The sequence below is a fragment of the Sciurus vulgaris genome (genome assembly GCF_902686455.1).
Source record: "Sciurus vulgaris genome assembly, chromosome: 15".
NCBI lineage: Eukaryota > Metazoa > Chordata > Mammalia > Rodentia > Sciuridae > Sciurus > Sciurus vulgaris.
The window spans coordinates 57243695-57259565 of NC_136476.1; the positions used below are offsets into that span (position 1 = coordinate 57243695).

The 15871-nt window shown below is 37.0% G+C and overlaps 1 protein-coding gene across 2 annotated transcripts in view; it reads left to right on the forward strand.

Annotated features, from left to right (window-relative positions):
- The window catches only part of TGFBR1 (transforming growth factor beta receptor 1), a 48480-nt gene extending 38376 nt beyond the window's left edge, over nucleotides 1-10104 (forward strand). For both annotated transcript variants that reach the window (XM_079112246.1, XM_079112247.1), the window contains exons 7-9: nucleotides 1071-1195; nucleotides 2239-2369; nucleotides 5698-10104. In XM_079112246.1, the coding sequence (XP_078968372.1) occupies nucleotides 1071-1195; nucleotides 2239-2369; nucleotides 5698-5823 (382 nt within the window). In that variant the 3' untranslated portion in view covers nucleotides 5824-10104. The remainder of the gene's footprint in view (nucleotides 1-1070; nucleotides 1196-2238; nucleotides 2370-5697) is intronic.
- Nucleotides 10105-15871: the final 5767 nt, after the last annotated feature.

Below are 15871 nucleotides of genomic sequence, written 5' to 3' on the forward strand. Positions count from 1 at the left end.
ACTGTCCTTTTTTTTGTCTGTTTGTTCCATTGGATTGCAAGCTGCTTGAGAGCAGCCTTGTATTCTCAGCATCTGTCATATTGCCTAGTATGTGATAGGTCCTAAATAAATATTTGTTGAGTTCGTGAGTTCTCAAAAGAATCTAATTAGGTAGGTATCATTACCATTGATTCAGAGGTGAGGAAACCACCTCTTAAAGGTAAAGTGATATGACCAACTTAATATATGTGGTAAGCTTAAAGAGCTGAGATTTCTGCCCCCAAAGCCCTTCTTCCCATTTATCACGTCATGTTGTCACAGGTGTTTCTTCTACTGCCTAGACCTTGGAGAGAAATAGCAGTTTTAGTCTATATAATAATACTTAGGATTTCTAGATTCACTGGGGGTACTCAGAACTCTCTCCTAGGTAAGTGGTTACTACAGTCCTTTGTGGGTCTGGTCTGTAACTTTACCACAGCTTTTGAAACTTTAGACCCTGTAAAGTAGCGTCAGTATGAAGACTGCCTTTCATTTCTGTCATTATGTTTCCTGGAGTATGTTCCTGCCCTTTTTCATCTTCTTTTAGTGAGAAGACTTCCAGATAAAAAACAAATCGTCCCTACACAGTATGTGAAGTGATGTACATTATTGTATTTGTAAACAGTCACACCCATTATATGTGTGTATTCCACTGGAAGCCAAGATCAGAAGGCAGATAGCATAAAACTGCTGTTTCAGCATTTTGTGGTATTTGGTTGGCATTAATTTGCAAACAAGTGTAGATATTTAATGTTTTTCTTGAGTCTAGTATGATCTCAGTTATGTTAATATCGTGTGTCTTTGTATAGAGAGAGGTCTGAAAGGATCTTCATCCAGATCTTTGCACTGTGAGGTTTTTCACATTGTATTTTGTGTACTTGGGGAAATTTCTGTAAATGTGAATCATTTTTAAAAGCAGAACTTTGCTAAAGATGGGAAAAGTTAATAATGGGTTTGTTATTTTATTCTCAGGGATAAAAGAAAATGTATGAAACAGTTAAAAAATGATGTTGCTACTCTTCAATAAAATAAAATGTCAATTTCTTTTTTAGGTACATGGCCCCTGAAGTTCTAGATGATTCCATAAATATGAAACATTTTGAATCCTTCAAACGTGCTGACATCTATGCAATGGGCTTAGTGTTCTGGGAAATTGCTCGACGATGTTCCATTGGTGGTAAATTGCTCTCCCTTCTCCCAACAGTTTATCACGAACAGAAGTTGTTCAAGAATTGCCTTCTTTTTTTATTGAATGAAATTCTATAGTCAGCAGTCTAATAGGTGATCACTGAAAGTACCAGAGCAAACAAAGAAGGTAAAACCTGGACCAAGGGGAATGGCATGGCATGCCAGTGCCCAGCTTTATCCTAGTGTCTTCCTTTCCTGTTTACATTTGAATCTTGGGAAGCATCAGAACCCAACCCCTTGTTATCTTGGACTGTAATTATTTAGAATGAGGAGTAGCTTGGAAGGCCACCCAAAGAAGCTGTTTCTAGCATGTATCTGGGTCAAACTTCTTTTCCTTGAGATTAGAGTTATTTTCTCCAGCTTGATCACTGGAGATGAATGGTAATACAATTACTATTATGTTACATTATTTTTTAGAGTAATGGAATTTAACTTTTAGGTTTCATTTCAGATTGAACACTTGTTAGTGTTTATGCAAGAAATAGTCTCCTTAGACTTTGGGGTCCAGGTTTGATTGAGACCTAGGAGGACCTGAAGCCTGTGTCAGTGAAGAACAGAGTGTGTCTTGATATTGTAGCAAATAGGACATGTTATTGACAGATGCAAGTAGAGGAAGGGACTTGTACTTCAGTCTTTCCTTGTAGGATTCATGTCTTGCTGTGAGAATAGTATCTGTACCCAGTAAGATATTGTGCCCTCACAGAATAAAATCTCAATTTGCTGTACAGTACAGTTATAGGAGAAAATGTTAACCTAGTCATCATGGCTCATAGTTAATCATCATTAAAAATGACCTTTGCCAATCTCAGAGCAGTGTTGAATTTTAGGGTACGGGCTTAGTTCTCAGGGAGGTGAATTGTTGATGCATATATGGATAAGATAGAGAAAATGGCGAGTCTTGTTCCACATACCTTATGGAACAAGTAAAAGAACACAGTAATAGACCTCTCAGGAGAGCCTTCTAATGGTTTGGCATTAGCTGAATAAATTCTTAAAAATAGATTTTTATTTATTTATTTATTGCCAATATAGGAATTCATGAAGATTACCAGCTGCCTTATTATGATCTTGTACCTTCTGACCCATCAATTGAAGAAATGAGAAAAGTAGTTTGTGAACAGAAATTAAGGCCAAATATTCCAAACAGATGGCAGAGCTGTGAAGTGAGTATTGATTTTTGATACAAGACCCTTTTCTAAACTGCTTCTGCTTAGTAAGTGTAAATTTGCTACTTTTCTTTAAGCGGACAAGAATTCTCTTTTCTTTTTTTGTGAGAGTTAGACAATGTATGAAAATTGAATAATTTGGTTTTCTATTTTCAATTTTAAACATATTTAAAAAGACCATGCCACATTTGCAGTAGCCACCAACCTACCAGAACATTGTTAGGTTTGCCAAATGAAGGCAGGCACCTGCTTTTTAAATGAATGCCTCCTTTTAGCCAGGGCAGCCGAGAATATTACAAAGAGTACGGGATAGGAATTAAGAGACATGTATTCTAGAGAAGCCTGCTCCTGTTTCATAGTTGAACTTTGAACAGGCCACTTCACTTCCCTGGAACTGAACATCCCTTTGTAAAATGGGAAACTTGGATAAGATAATTGCAAAACAGCTTCAGGTGAATTTGCTAATTTAATCATCTGATATTGCCCAGATGACCATTAACTAGAACTTTGGTGAAAATATTTTCCATCAGTGTCAGAGCCTCTCATCTCCAGCTCTCACAAAAAGTTAGAAATGTTTTCTTAGTTGTAAATTTAAAGAACTCATGATACAGATTTTGTTGAACCTATCCTTAATTGCCAGCATTACTTTTGTGATATTGGTGAAGCAGCGGATAGCCTTCCAGATTTGAAGTTGTAGAGCTTAGGAAGAGTAAAAAGCCACAGTTTTATATCTTAGAATAATGTGGGACTGCACAGAGCCTCTGCTACCGGGAGGAAGTGCTGCCTCCAACAAAATGATGTATGCAACCCAGAAAATGGTTGACTTTTGACATAGTTTAACAAGTGAGTCTGTCTTTTTAAAGTTGCTTCTGGGTACTGCAAATCATAGACTTGGATGTATTCATACACTCTAATTATTAGAGCGAGTATTATTAAATGATTTTTAAGCATGAAGAAAAGTTGGTTCATATTAAGAACACACATAATTTACAGTTATATCAACTAAATTAAGGTGATCACTGTCATTTTTTTCTCAACTTATTTAGCTTTCTGTGTACTTATTGCTAGTTTGATCCTTTATTTTTCTGAGTTTTATAAATTTCTTCTTGATAGTTGAAGCATATCAAGAAAATGAAACTCAGAGACTTTTGCAGTCTAGTCTCAAGATCAATCCTGCTGCTTTTACCTTGGAATAACCCTCATTTTTCATCTTGGAATTCCCTTTGCTTTTTATATTGAATCCTCCTTTGTGGATCTCATGTCTTACTATTTTTGGTTTATTCACTTATTCTCTTCTCTCAGATCTTTGTTCAAATGTTGTCTTATCAGGGAGACATTATTACCTATTTAAAATACCCTCCTTTCCTAGCACATTTTATCTCCTCTAAACTATTTCCTTAGCACTTGACCAGGCCATTTATTTTACAGTAGTTTGTTATGTGATTTGGCCCTCTAGAATGCAAACTGCATTAGAACAGGGGTTTTCCCTGTCTGTTCACTGCTATATTCCTAGCACCTAAAAATGGTTTCGTATAGAGTAGGCATTCATTAAATATTTGTTGAGTATGTGCTGGCATGTGGTCCTTTTAATCTGGAAATAGATGTTCTTTTCTAGGAAAACTTCCTGAAGTATTCTTGGGTTACTTTCACCTATTTTCCTTTCTTCTGTTTCTTTAGTTTTAGTTACTTGAATGTTGTATTTCCTGAAGAGACCCTCTAATTTATTTTCTAGTTTTCTCATCCATCTATTGAGTTCTTTTTTGTTGTTGTTGTTTCTCCGTATCCTGGAAAGTTTATCAGCTTCATCTTCCAGTTCTTCCATTCTGTTTTTATATTTCTGCTCTCATATTTTTAATTTCTAGGATCACTCATTTGTTCTGTGAATGTTCCTCCTGTTCATTAGTAGACACTAGAGGAAATCATCTAATATGAAGTACAGGAACTGGAAGAAACATCGGGGAGAGTGTAAAGCAATTTTGAGTAAACAGATTATGGAGAGAAAATAAAGTATTAAGTCAATCCAAAAAACAACTATCAATGATAGATACAATATCAGTATTTTATCTCTTTGAGGGTACTAATAGGTTTTTCGTTTTTGTTTTTCAGTGTTGGGAATTTAACTCGTTTCATGCCTGCTGGGCAAGCGCTCTCTGTCACTGAGCTACACTCTCAGCCTCTAATGATCAATTTTTGATATTCATTCTCTCTCTCTCTCTCTCTCTCCAGTTTGTTTTCTCTACGTTGCTTTTTTCTGTTTATGTTAGTTTCTCCATTTCATGTTACTTTCCTCAAATGTGTGGTCATACTCACTCTCTTCGTATTCAAAAAGAGATCTGAAAGTTGATAGGAAATTGTACTTGTAAATGGAGCTTATTCACTGCTCTTTAGGTGATCTCACTAGGTTGCTTTCTTGGGGAACTAATGGTACTGTCTCTTTAGGTCTTTCTTCTTGAGCTACTCAGATTTCCAGAAAAGATTCTTTCAACCTCCTGCCTGGAGGAATTTGTACAAAGGATTACCCATGTTTCTGGGAGGAAGCTTTTGGTCTTAGCATTCAGTATGTTTCCAATATGAAACTTCTGCCTTCATGTTCCTCAAGCCAGAAATCTATTTTTCCCTCTCAGATTTAAAACAAAATAAAACAAACAAACAAACAAACAAAAAGCAGTACCTGTAGTCTTCTGCTGGAGTGGAGGTAGACAGCCACCCACCCATGTTGTGGGGGCTGGGGGGCAGGTACCTGGGGTTCCAACTTGTTGAACTGATCATCCCATTTTTTTTTTTTTTTTTAACCTGAGCTTCATCCTAGAGGTACTTCATACAGTGCATTTTTCAATTTGGGGGAGACTCTGGGTGAGTCAGGTTCCTTCTTTGCCTTCTGGAGCACTGGTTTAGGATTCAACCTTTTCAGATCTACCAAGTCAGTCATCCCTTGCCCATCTGCTTTCCAGCTGTTGGCACCAGTACCCTGTGGATGGAAACTTAGGCCATTTTCAAACTTGTACATGTGTCATTTTAAAGGAAAAGTTATAGGTAAGGATTCCTTTTCCCACCAAGTGTGGGCGCATGCCTATAATCCCAGCTACTTGGAAGGTTGAAGCAGGAGGATCATAAGTTCAAAGCTAGCTTTGTCTTAAGAAATTAAAAAGAGACTGGGGATGTAGCTCAGTGATAGAATTCTTGCCTAACATATGCAGGGCCCTGGGTTCAGTCCCTATGTGAATAGGGCCTAAGTGAATGAATAAATAAATAAATAACTTATACAGATGGATGGCAAGTGGTGCATGGTGTATGCATTAATTATTTTTCTTGTATTTTCTCATAGGCCTTGAGAGTGATGGCTAAAATTATGAGAGAATGTTGGTATGCCAATGGAGCAGCTAGGCTGACAGCTTTACGGATTAAGAAGACATTGTCACAGCTCAGTCAACAGGAAGGCATCAAAATGTAATTCTGCAGCTTTGCCTGAACTCTACTGTTTTCTTCAGATCGGCTCCTGGGTTCTCGTTTGGGAGGTCAATTGTTCTACCTCACTGAGAGGGAACAAAAGGATATTGCTTCCTTTTGCCACAGTATATAAGGTTGATTCAAAACTTCCCAGGATTCTTTGGACCCAGGAAACAGCCATGTGGGTCCTTTCTGTGCACTATGAACGATTCTTTCCCAGGACAGTTACAAAATGTTGTGTAGTCTATCTTTATTTTTGATTAACAAAACTTGTTTTTTTTTTTTTTTTTTTTTAAAGAATATTGCTTGTCTTAACTTTAGGTAACTCTGCTGTGCTGAAGATCATATTTAAGGGTAAAGGAGCTGGATTGTTGAGTTACATGAAACATTTCTTATTCTTAAAGAAAGTGATTTACTCCTGGTTAGTACATTCTCAGAGGATTCTGAACCACTAAAGAGTTTCCTTGATTCAGACTTTGAATGTACTGTTCTATAATTTTTCAGGATCTTAAAACTAATATGTATAAAACTCTTGAGTCTAAAAATGACCTCATGTAGGAGTGAGGAACATAATTTATGCAATTGTATTTTGTATACTATTGTTCTTTCACGTATTCAGAATATTACATGCCTTCAAAAGGGATTGTACTATACCAGTAAGTGCCACTTCTATGTCTTTCAAATGGAAATGAGTAGAATTGCTTAAAGTTTGTGTGTTAAATCTTATAGTGTTTGAATTTAAAAAGTTTATTTATCTGGACAACCCAAACCTTTTCTGTTTTGTTTTTTTTTTGGAAGGGTTTTTGTGGTATGTCATTGGGTATTCCATTTTGAAAATGCCTTTCTCCTACCAAAATGTGCTCGAACCACTAAAGAAATGCAGTGTCATTAAATCAGTTGTTCCATGGTCATGTTGGAGTAAATCTCACCCCTAGCTTTTGCAGTCAAGTTATGTTGTCCGAGTGTACTTTAAACAGTCAAATGGCACTCAAGATGCTCACAGTGCTCTAACTTAACCTTGATAGCATACAGACTAATTTTCTATAAGGGAAAGTTTGTCTAGCTCTTGTGAAAAGTTGTGTGGTATTCTGTAAGCCATTTTGCTCTTTATTTGATCAAAGACAGTGTTATTTTTTTTAAGAAATGAATTACATTTAAATTAGAATATGGTTGATGTTAAATAATAGGTCTTTTTCTAGGAAGGCAAGGTAGTTAATAATTCAAATAGACAAGCAGATGTGCATAGCAGTCACATTTGTTTTGTAGGTATAAGTGTTCAGTGAATTCCGTCTTTGTGAGGTTAGAGTTAGTGTAGATTGGAGGTCTCACTACACTTTGAGGAAGGCAGCTCTTAATTCAGTCTTTCCTTATCTCATATGTGCAGATATTGCAACTGCTTAATTTACATGGTTATATAATAAATTCAGTGCACCTTGATATTGGGAGAGGTGATAACTAAAGAACATTGAGTAGGTTCTCCACTTACAGATGTTTTCAAATTAAATGTTTAAAGTAAACCTTGTCATGGTCTTCTCAAGTGAAGTTGAAACTAGCTTCTAACAACTGGTTTTTACTTCTAGTGCTGTAAAGTCTCTTTGTAGGGCTTTTATAGTTTTCAGAGTCTTTCTTATCACTGTGATCTTATTCTGAGGGGGAAAAACTATCTCATAGCTGTGAGGGGAAACTTTGACCTTGTAGTGCTGTCCCTGATAAGAGGGTCACAATAACCTTCACAGTATTTTGGTCAGAAAGATTGTGGCCATTTACATTTAATGAGTTACATTCTGATAATGTCTTCTCTTATACATAGAATAAATTTGAAAGACTACTTGGTCTTAAAACCAAAGTAATTTTAGAACGAATGACATTGCATAGGAATTTAGTGTTGATTTCATGTGTTTAAAAACATCACGGGGAAATGTGCTTAGAGGCTAATATTTTGACTACAAATTTGAGGGTTTTTTCCCTGTAGTTACTATGATTTCATTGAAGTAAATGAATAAGTTTGAGAGGTTCGTTTTTATAGTCGAGTTATATTACCTGTTTAATAATCTCCAGTTCTCGGATCAAGTACTGGGTTTTCTTGTTTTTGTTTTTGTCTTGGCCTTTTCTAAGCCTACAAGATCTGCTTTATGAAATCCAGGGGACCAATGCATTTTATCACTAAAACTATTTTTATATAATTTTAAGAATGTACCAAAAGTTGTCTGATTTAAAGTTGTAATACATGATTTCTCACTTTCAAATAAGGTAATCAACTTTTACTAAAGATAACATCAAAGATTGAGTTATTGTATTCTTGCCTAAGTGGATAAAATGTACTTTTGATGAATCAGGGAATTTTTTAAAAGTTGAAATTTAGTTCTAAATTAAGTTTACATATTACTGCAGCTAATTTATTTTTTGGTTAGGGACAGCTTGATGAACCCCAATTAACTAATATTGAAATTGAAAGTAATATTAAAAGACAAGATAGGTCATGGCCAGATAAATTTGGCTGGAGTAATACTTGTGTCATTTAGAAACATAGTGCTTTGTTTATACTGCCTGTGCTAAGATGTTCACCTTCCAAGATTTAGCAGGGCTAAAAAGTATCTTCTAGCAAATAACCTGTCTACATCATCTTGAGTGGGGAAAGTGTGACTTCCCCACCCCTGAGGAGGAGAGTGGGGAAAGTGTGACTTTGGGGCATCAACATCCCTGGTCCTTCCTTCCTATCTTCAGCTCTGTTTCTTCCAATCTGCCTTCCTGCTGGCCACTGCACCCTACCCTTTTGACTGAAGAGTTGCTTTTGAGACCTAGAGTAAAGTGGTTGATGGAAGTTGTGGGACATACTCCCATTTCCTTGAGTCACTGGATGTGGCAGAGAGCCGTCTCCAAGTATGAAGAGTGAGTAGATGAGGCTTGGGATGTTCCTGCTTTAATTTTAGTTAAAGTATGGTGACAGCAAGGTGGCAGCTGTGACAGTGGGAGTTGTGCCAGAAACAGTGGCCACTTGTGTCCCTTGTAGGACAGTAAAGTCTGAAGACCCGAGCCTGTAATTCTGCTGTAATGATAGTGCTCAAGAAGTGCCTTGAGTCAGTGAACAGTGCCACTCCATTAAGAAATCCAGATTCACTTCTTACTGTAAAACTTAAGTGGTCACTTGACCATTTTGCAGTCCATGAATGAGTTACCTTTTTTTCTCATGTCTGAGAAGTGTCAGAGACGTTTGTGTAAAACAAATGACAAAGTGCTAATTCACATGCACAACAAAATCAGTATCACATTAGAAATCAAAAGTTTGTTTTTATCCATGTACCGAAAGAATGATTGTAAATCAACTGTTTGTTTCTTATTGTCACAGTGTTCTGACTCCAAATGGTGGATAGTCCAACTAAGGGTTCTGTTATAGTGAGGCAGAAAATATTCAGATATTTTGAGATCCTAAAGAATAGGATAGCTCCATACATGTACTGCAGCTTCTTGTGTGTTTTGGAATGCAGGAATACCCATGGGCCCTCTCTCTAAGAATTCTGGACTTCTAGAACATCATGAGGACTGTCAGTACACTATTTTCAGTCCCATTATGCAATCTTATTTTTAAATGAAAACTTTTTAAAACATAACATTCAACTTCTTTCTTCAAATTTATGAACTTCAGTGAATTTGTTTTTATTTTTAACAAGATTTGTGAATTATCATGAACCGTGTTTTGATACCCCCTTTTTCATGTTGTGCCAATGGAATAGGGTGTTTTATATTTCTTTATATGTCAAGGAGATGCTTCAAAATGTCAATTGCTTTAAACTTAAAATTACCTCTCAAGAGACCAAGGTACATTTACCTCATTGTGTATATAATGTTTAATATTTGTCAGAGCATTCTCCAGGTTTGCAGTTTTATTTCTATAAAGTATGGGTATTATGTTGCTAAATTACTCAAATGGTACTGTATTGTTCATATTTGTACCCCAGATAACATCATCTGTACTTTTTGTTTTCTGTATTTTATTGTATTTGTGCAGAATTCTTTTGACTTTATCAGTGTAGTCTCTGCCCTTTCAGATATGTACATAAATGTCCATATAAATTTTCATTTTAGTTGAATGATTTTGAGAAGCCTGTAAAGAGGAGAGAAAACATAAATTGCATTTCCCCATAAGTTTTTTAATATTGTATATTGTATTTGTAGTAATATTCAAAATGAACTGTAAATAGAAAATAGAAGAGTGATGCTTATGTTAAGTCCTAACACTACAGTAGAAAATGAACGCAATGCAAATAAATTACTTTTTTTCCCAAGTGCCGGTGGCTGCAGTCTTTTCTGAAAGTTCAGGATGAATAAGCCTCCAAGCTCATTCAGGTTGTTTGCAGAATGCATTCAGTTTCATGAAGTTGCAGGACTGAGGTCTCCCATTTCCTTGCTGACTATTGCCTCTTAGTGTCTAAAAACCACTCACACTCCTTGGCCCATGGCCCCCTCCTCGACCCTCAAATTCAGCTGCAACTGGTTGAATTCTTCATCCATTTATTTCCTTTCTCTGATAATCCTTCTGCCTCATCTCTCCTCTGCTTCTCTCTTCCAGTACATCTCTCTTTGCTTCTTGTGCTTTGCTCAGTTTCATCTGCAAAGTCCTTTCACAGCAGTATCCAGATTGAAGTTTGATTAAATAATGGAGGTTGGGAATCTTGGGGATGCATTTACCTAACATGGTAAATATGTCTAGGTGGCATTAAATTGCATAAAGCAATAAAACTACATTTTTGGCTCTATAACATAGACACAATGTATAATAATGGCACAGAGGAGGGAATAAGAGATGGAGCAATACTGGAACAAAGCTGTATTTTATTGAGGATTTTATCAGCTTTAATCTGAGGAAGAGTGTGATAAATTGAAGTGCATATTATTGCAGTCCCTAGAGCGACCACTAAAACACTCAAAAAAGTTGTAGTGGCAACAGAAAAATTAAAATGGTACATTAAAAAATATTTAAAAGACAGAAGAAGGGACAGAAAAGCAAAAAAGATTTGAGACATTTAGAGGCATTTGCAAAATGGCAGCTGTAAGTCTTACCACACCAGTCATTTCATTAATGTGGGTGAAGGTAGTAATTGTCATGAGTGGGGCAAAAACAAGAACCAACGATGTGGTATCCACAGAAGCACAATTTTTAGATTGAGAAGCAAATAGAAAGGGAAATATGGGAAAATATATTCCATGAACAGTAACCTTAAGAGACTTGGCTTGCTATATTAATATTGAAGTGGGCTTTCACTAGGAAAAGAGGACATTTCAAGTGATAAAGGGTCCAAACTATTATGAAAATATAATTACAAATGGATATGCACCTAAAAGAACCCAGAAATACATGAAGAAAGTGACAATTGAGAAGAGAAATTGACAATTCAACCATATTTGAAGATTTTGAAGCCCCACTCTCAAAAATTGATAGGTAACTTGAAATTTTTGAGCATGTGGAAGACAGTGCTGCCAGCTGACTTGCCCCGACTTTCATGGAACACCACCTACTAACAGCAGGACACAGATTCTTTTCAAGTACACGTAGAACGTTCTCATGGGGAAGACTGTACGCTCTATTATAAAACAAGTCTCAATGGATTTATCAGGATTGAAGCCGGCATGGTGGTGCACGTCCTCAGCTGGGGAGGCTGAGGCAGGAGAATCATGAATTCAAAGTCAGGCTTAACTTACCAAGGCCCTAAGCAACTCAATGAGACCCTGTCTTTAAATAAAATACAAAAAGGGCTGGGGATGTGCCTCAGTGGTTTGAGAGCCCTGGGTTTAATCCCCAGTACAAAAAAAAGGGTTGAAATAGAAAGTATGCTCTCCAACCACACTGAAGTTAAATTAGAGGTCAACAACAAACTTTTGCAGGCCTCTAAAAAATTGGAAAGTTATTTCCAAATAACCCATGTATTGAAGAAGTCTCCAGGGAAAAACTAGAAAATAATTTTAACTAAACGAAAATCAAAGCACAGCATATCAATTTAGAAGTATCAAAAGCAGTGATTAAAGGGCAGTTTTGTAGTTTTTATATAACTATCCATGAAAGGTATTTAATGCCCATGAAGATAGAGTCAAGTGTCTTAAAACAATATTAACAAACTGAATCAAGCCACAGATAACAAGGTTTACGTGCCAGGACCAAATGGGATGTATGCTCTGGCTGCAAGCTTCACCTAACGACCCCAAATCAATGTATTATTCCATATTACTAGAAGAAATGATAAAACCACATGATCAACTCAAGAAAAGCATTTGAAAGAATCCAATATCCATCCATGATGAAAACTCAACAAATTGGGAATAGAACTCTCAACCTAATGAGAAGCATCTATGAAAAGGCCACAGCTAATGTGTTTTATGATGAAAGAATGCTTTTCTCCTTAAGTCATGAACAGGTTAAGATCATCCACTCTCCTTTTTATTCCATGTTGTAGAGGAGATTCTCTCCAGCTCTTGCTCTCCCTCCTCTAAAAGTGACTGAAGACTTTCAGATTAGAAGAAAAGTAAGATATGTCACAAGTAACACAGTCCTGTAAGATTCTAATGAATCCATACAGAGAAAAACTACTAGAACTAATTAATACATTTAGCAAGACTATACAATACGAGATCAATTATTTTAAAAATTGAAATTAACCAGGCGTGGTGGCACATGCCTGTAATCTAAGTGGCTTAATGAGGCTGAGGCAGGAGGATTGAGAGTTCAAAGCCAGCCTCAGCAACAGTGAAGTGCTAAGCAACTCAGTGAGACCCTGTTCTAAATAAAATACAAAATAGAACTGGGAATGTGGTTGAGTGCCCCCAAGTTCAATCCCTGATACTCAAAAGAAAAAAAATTGAAATTAACGTTACCCCAAAATTTAAAAAAAAAAAAATCTCAGCATAAAAAAGAATACAGGACTAAATTTATTGGAAAATTTAAAAAGATTACTAAGATATTAAAGAAGATATGGTTAAGTAGAGAGAATCCCCATGTTGATGTGTTAGAGGAGTCAATACCGTTAAGATGACAGTTATTCCCAAAGTGTTCTGTAGATTTAACTCCATCTCTATCAGTGTTCCATCAGGATTTTTTAAATTGACAAACACATCCTAAAACTTACATGGAAATAAAAAGTATCTAAAGCAGCCAAAATGGTTTTGAAGAAGATCAAAATTAGAAGGATTGCCCTACCCAATTCTGAAAGTTACTAAAGGCTCCATTTCTCAAGACTTGTTTATTGCCATTAGGATGGGCACAGAGTAATGGAACAAAAATGAGCCCTTACATAGATGTCCAATTGACTTGACATTCATGCCAAGATAACTCAGAGAGAAAGGACAGTCTTTTCAATAAATGGTGCTGGAACAATAGGACACCTACATTTTAAAAGAAAAAAAGAAAGCCTGAAAGTTAGATTCTTGTTACCATTACTAATGGTTAAGTGCTAAGGCTATACAACTTTTAGAAGAAAACAGAAGAAAATCTTTGTGACCTTGGGTTAGGCAAAGACTTCAATCTGATATCCAAAGCCAAATCCATTTAAAAAAAAGAATTGAGAAACTGAGCATCATCAAAATTAAAAATCTGGGGTCCTATATAAACTGTTAAGAGAATTTTAAAAATGAGTCAAAGATTGGGAGGAAGCATTTGCAAATTACATATCATAAAGATTCGTACTCTGAATATATATAAAGCACTTTTACAAATCAAGAAGACAACCCAATTAACTGGTCAAGAGATTTGATAGACATTTTCTCAAGGAAAAATATGAATTCCTTATAAAGACTGTTGATGAAGTTAAAACCACAAAGAGAAAACACACTAGATTGATTTTTGTAATTTGTTTGTTTGTTTTTTGGTAACCAGAGATTGAACCCAGTGGGGCTAACCCACTGAGCAACATCCCCCTTTTTATTTTTTATTTTGAGACAGGGTCTCACTATTTCTTAGGGCCTCTCTGATGCTGGCTTTGAACTCCCAATCCTCCTACCTCAGCCTCCTGAGCTGCTGGGATTACAGGCGTGAGCCACTGTGCCTGGCTAGAATGGCTATTTAAAAAACAAACAAACAAATAAATAAATACCAAGTGTTAGGGAGGCTGACAATTTCTCACACATTGCTGGAGTGTCTAGTGGTATGGGCCCTTTGGAAAACAAATTGATGATTTCTTAAAAAGTTAAATATGAACCTATTTTATGACCCAGCAATTCAATTCCTAGGTATCTATGCACAATAGTATTGCTAGATAAAATTCAAGATATGCCAGGTGCAGTGGCACATTCCTGTAATTCCAGCGGCTGGGGAAGCTGAGGCAGGAGGATCTTGAGTTCAAAGCCAGCCTCGGCAGTGGTGAAGTGCTAAGCAACTCGGTGAGACTGTCTCTAAATATAATACAAAATAGGGCTGGGGATATGGCTCAGTATTCAATCCCCAGTACCCACCCCCCAAAAAAATTCAGAATGCCCAGTTAAATTTGAATATCAGATGAAGAACACATAATTGGTTGTATAAATCTGTCCCCAGTATTACATAGGAGTATATTTACACTAAAAATAATTGTTGTTTACCTGGGCATCCTGTTTTTTAACTTGCTGAATCTGGCAGCTCTAATTTAGGGGAAAATGAATACAATATCAAAGATTTGTATGTAGATGTTCATAGCAGCATTATTCATAATAGACAAAAATGATTGCAATCTAAACGTCCATCAGCTGGTGAATTGATTTAAAAAGCAGTATTAACTGGGTATGGAGGTTCATGCCTGTGTAGTTAGTAAAAAACTCAGGAAAAGAACCAGTGGCATTGTTCTTTGTTGGTGGATCTGGACATTAAGCAGACAAAGAGAAAAGCTTCTGTCGTTCTCTGAGCTCCTGTAATTCAAAATAACCAGTATTCTAGGGTGCTATATTTTGGGGTGTCAGACCCCTAACTCCACCATTATGCTAAGTGGAAGAAGCAGGACAAAGAGACTAAACATGGTCAAAGGGGACTTTCTGAGATGATGGGAATGTTCTAGAACTTGATTTTGGTGGTGAATGCACAACTCTAAATTTACTAAACACCATTCATTGTGCACAGGCAATGAACAGATTTTACAATGGGTAAATTATGTTCCAATAGATCTGTTAAAGAAACAAAATTCACCTGCTGCCATCCCTCCCAGCCTCCCCTTCCCCACACACCTGCTCCCTGCCCTCTGCTCAGGGTCTGGCCCCTGCCCCGGCTTTCCCACTCCTCCTTTGAGTCCTCCCTGGGGCTCAGCCTGAAGGGCATTTCCTCCGCATTCTTCCTGGTCCTTCCTTGGTAGATCACAGATCCTCTGCAGATTTCCAAATCACTCACCTTCTAATTGCACTTCCCTCCCACTTTAACCCCTTGAGGACCTTTTTTTTAGGATTCTCTTTCTCCCTTTTCCCCTTGAAGAAAGTAGGTGGTTTTCACGTGTTTCCCTTTCCAAACATCCAGCCCTGTGAGTTAAGAGGGAGGTCTTCTCTGAATGGCTCCCCAACACACTCTGATTCTGATGTTATATTGTGCACATGCTTGTCACCAAGCCAAGCCCTTCTACTTTTTAGTTTTGCGTTCTTGCATGTTTCTGAGGCTGCTGCTACGATGGATATGAATGCTCCGAGAACGTGAGCCATGTCTATATTTTCCTGACTCTCTTGCCTGGCCAGGACTGGGCTCAAAGCAGGAAGAAGCGCTCATTGAATGAATGAACCTCAGGTAAAGAATTCCAGATAAATATGGACCCATCTGACCAGATGCCGCTATGGAGATGGACACTGGGTAGAAGCAGAGTCCCTCACCCTGGGGTTGCCCAAGGTAAACTGTTCATGAAGGCACTCCTCACTCCAGCTTTCCCTCTGTTTTTTGTTTTGGTTTTGTTTGTTTGGGGAGTTGTTTTGTTTTTTGCTTGTTTGGCTTGGGTGACAGTGGTGGGTTCTCCATCAAGTTTCTTATTCCCTTCCTTATTTTCTACCGATCTCTGTCCTCCTTGGTATTGTGGGCATTTTATTTATCCCATTACTTTCATTGTACTAGTTTGTACTTTTTT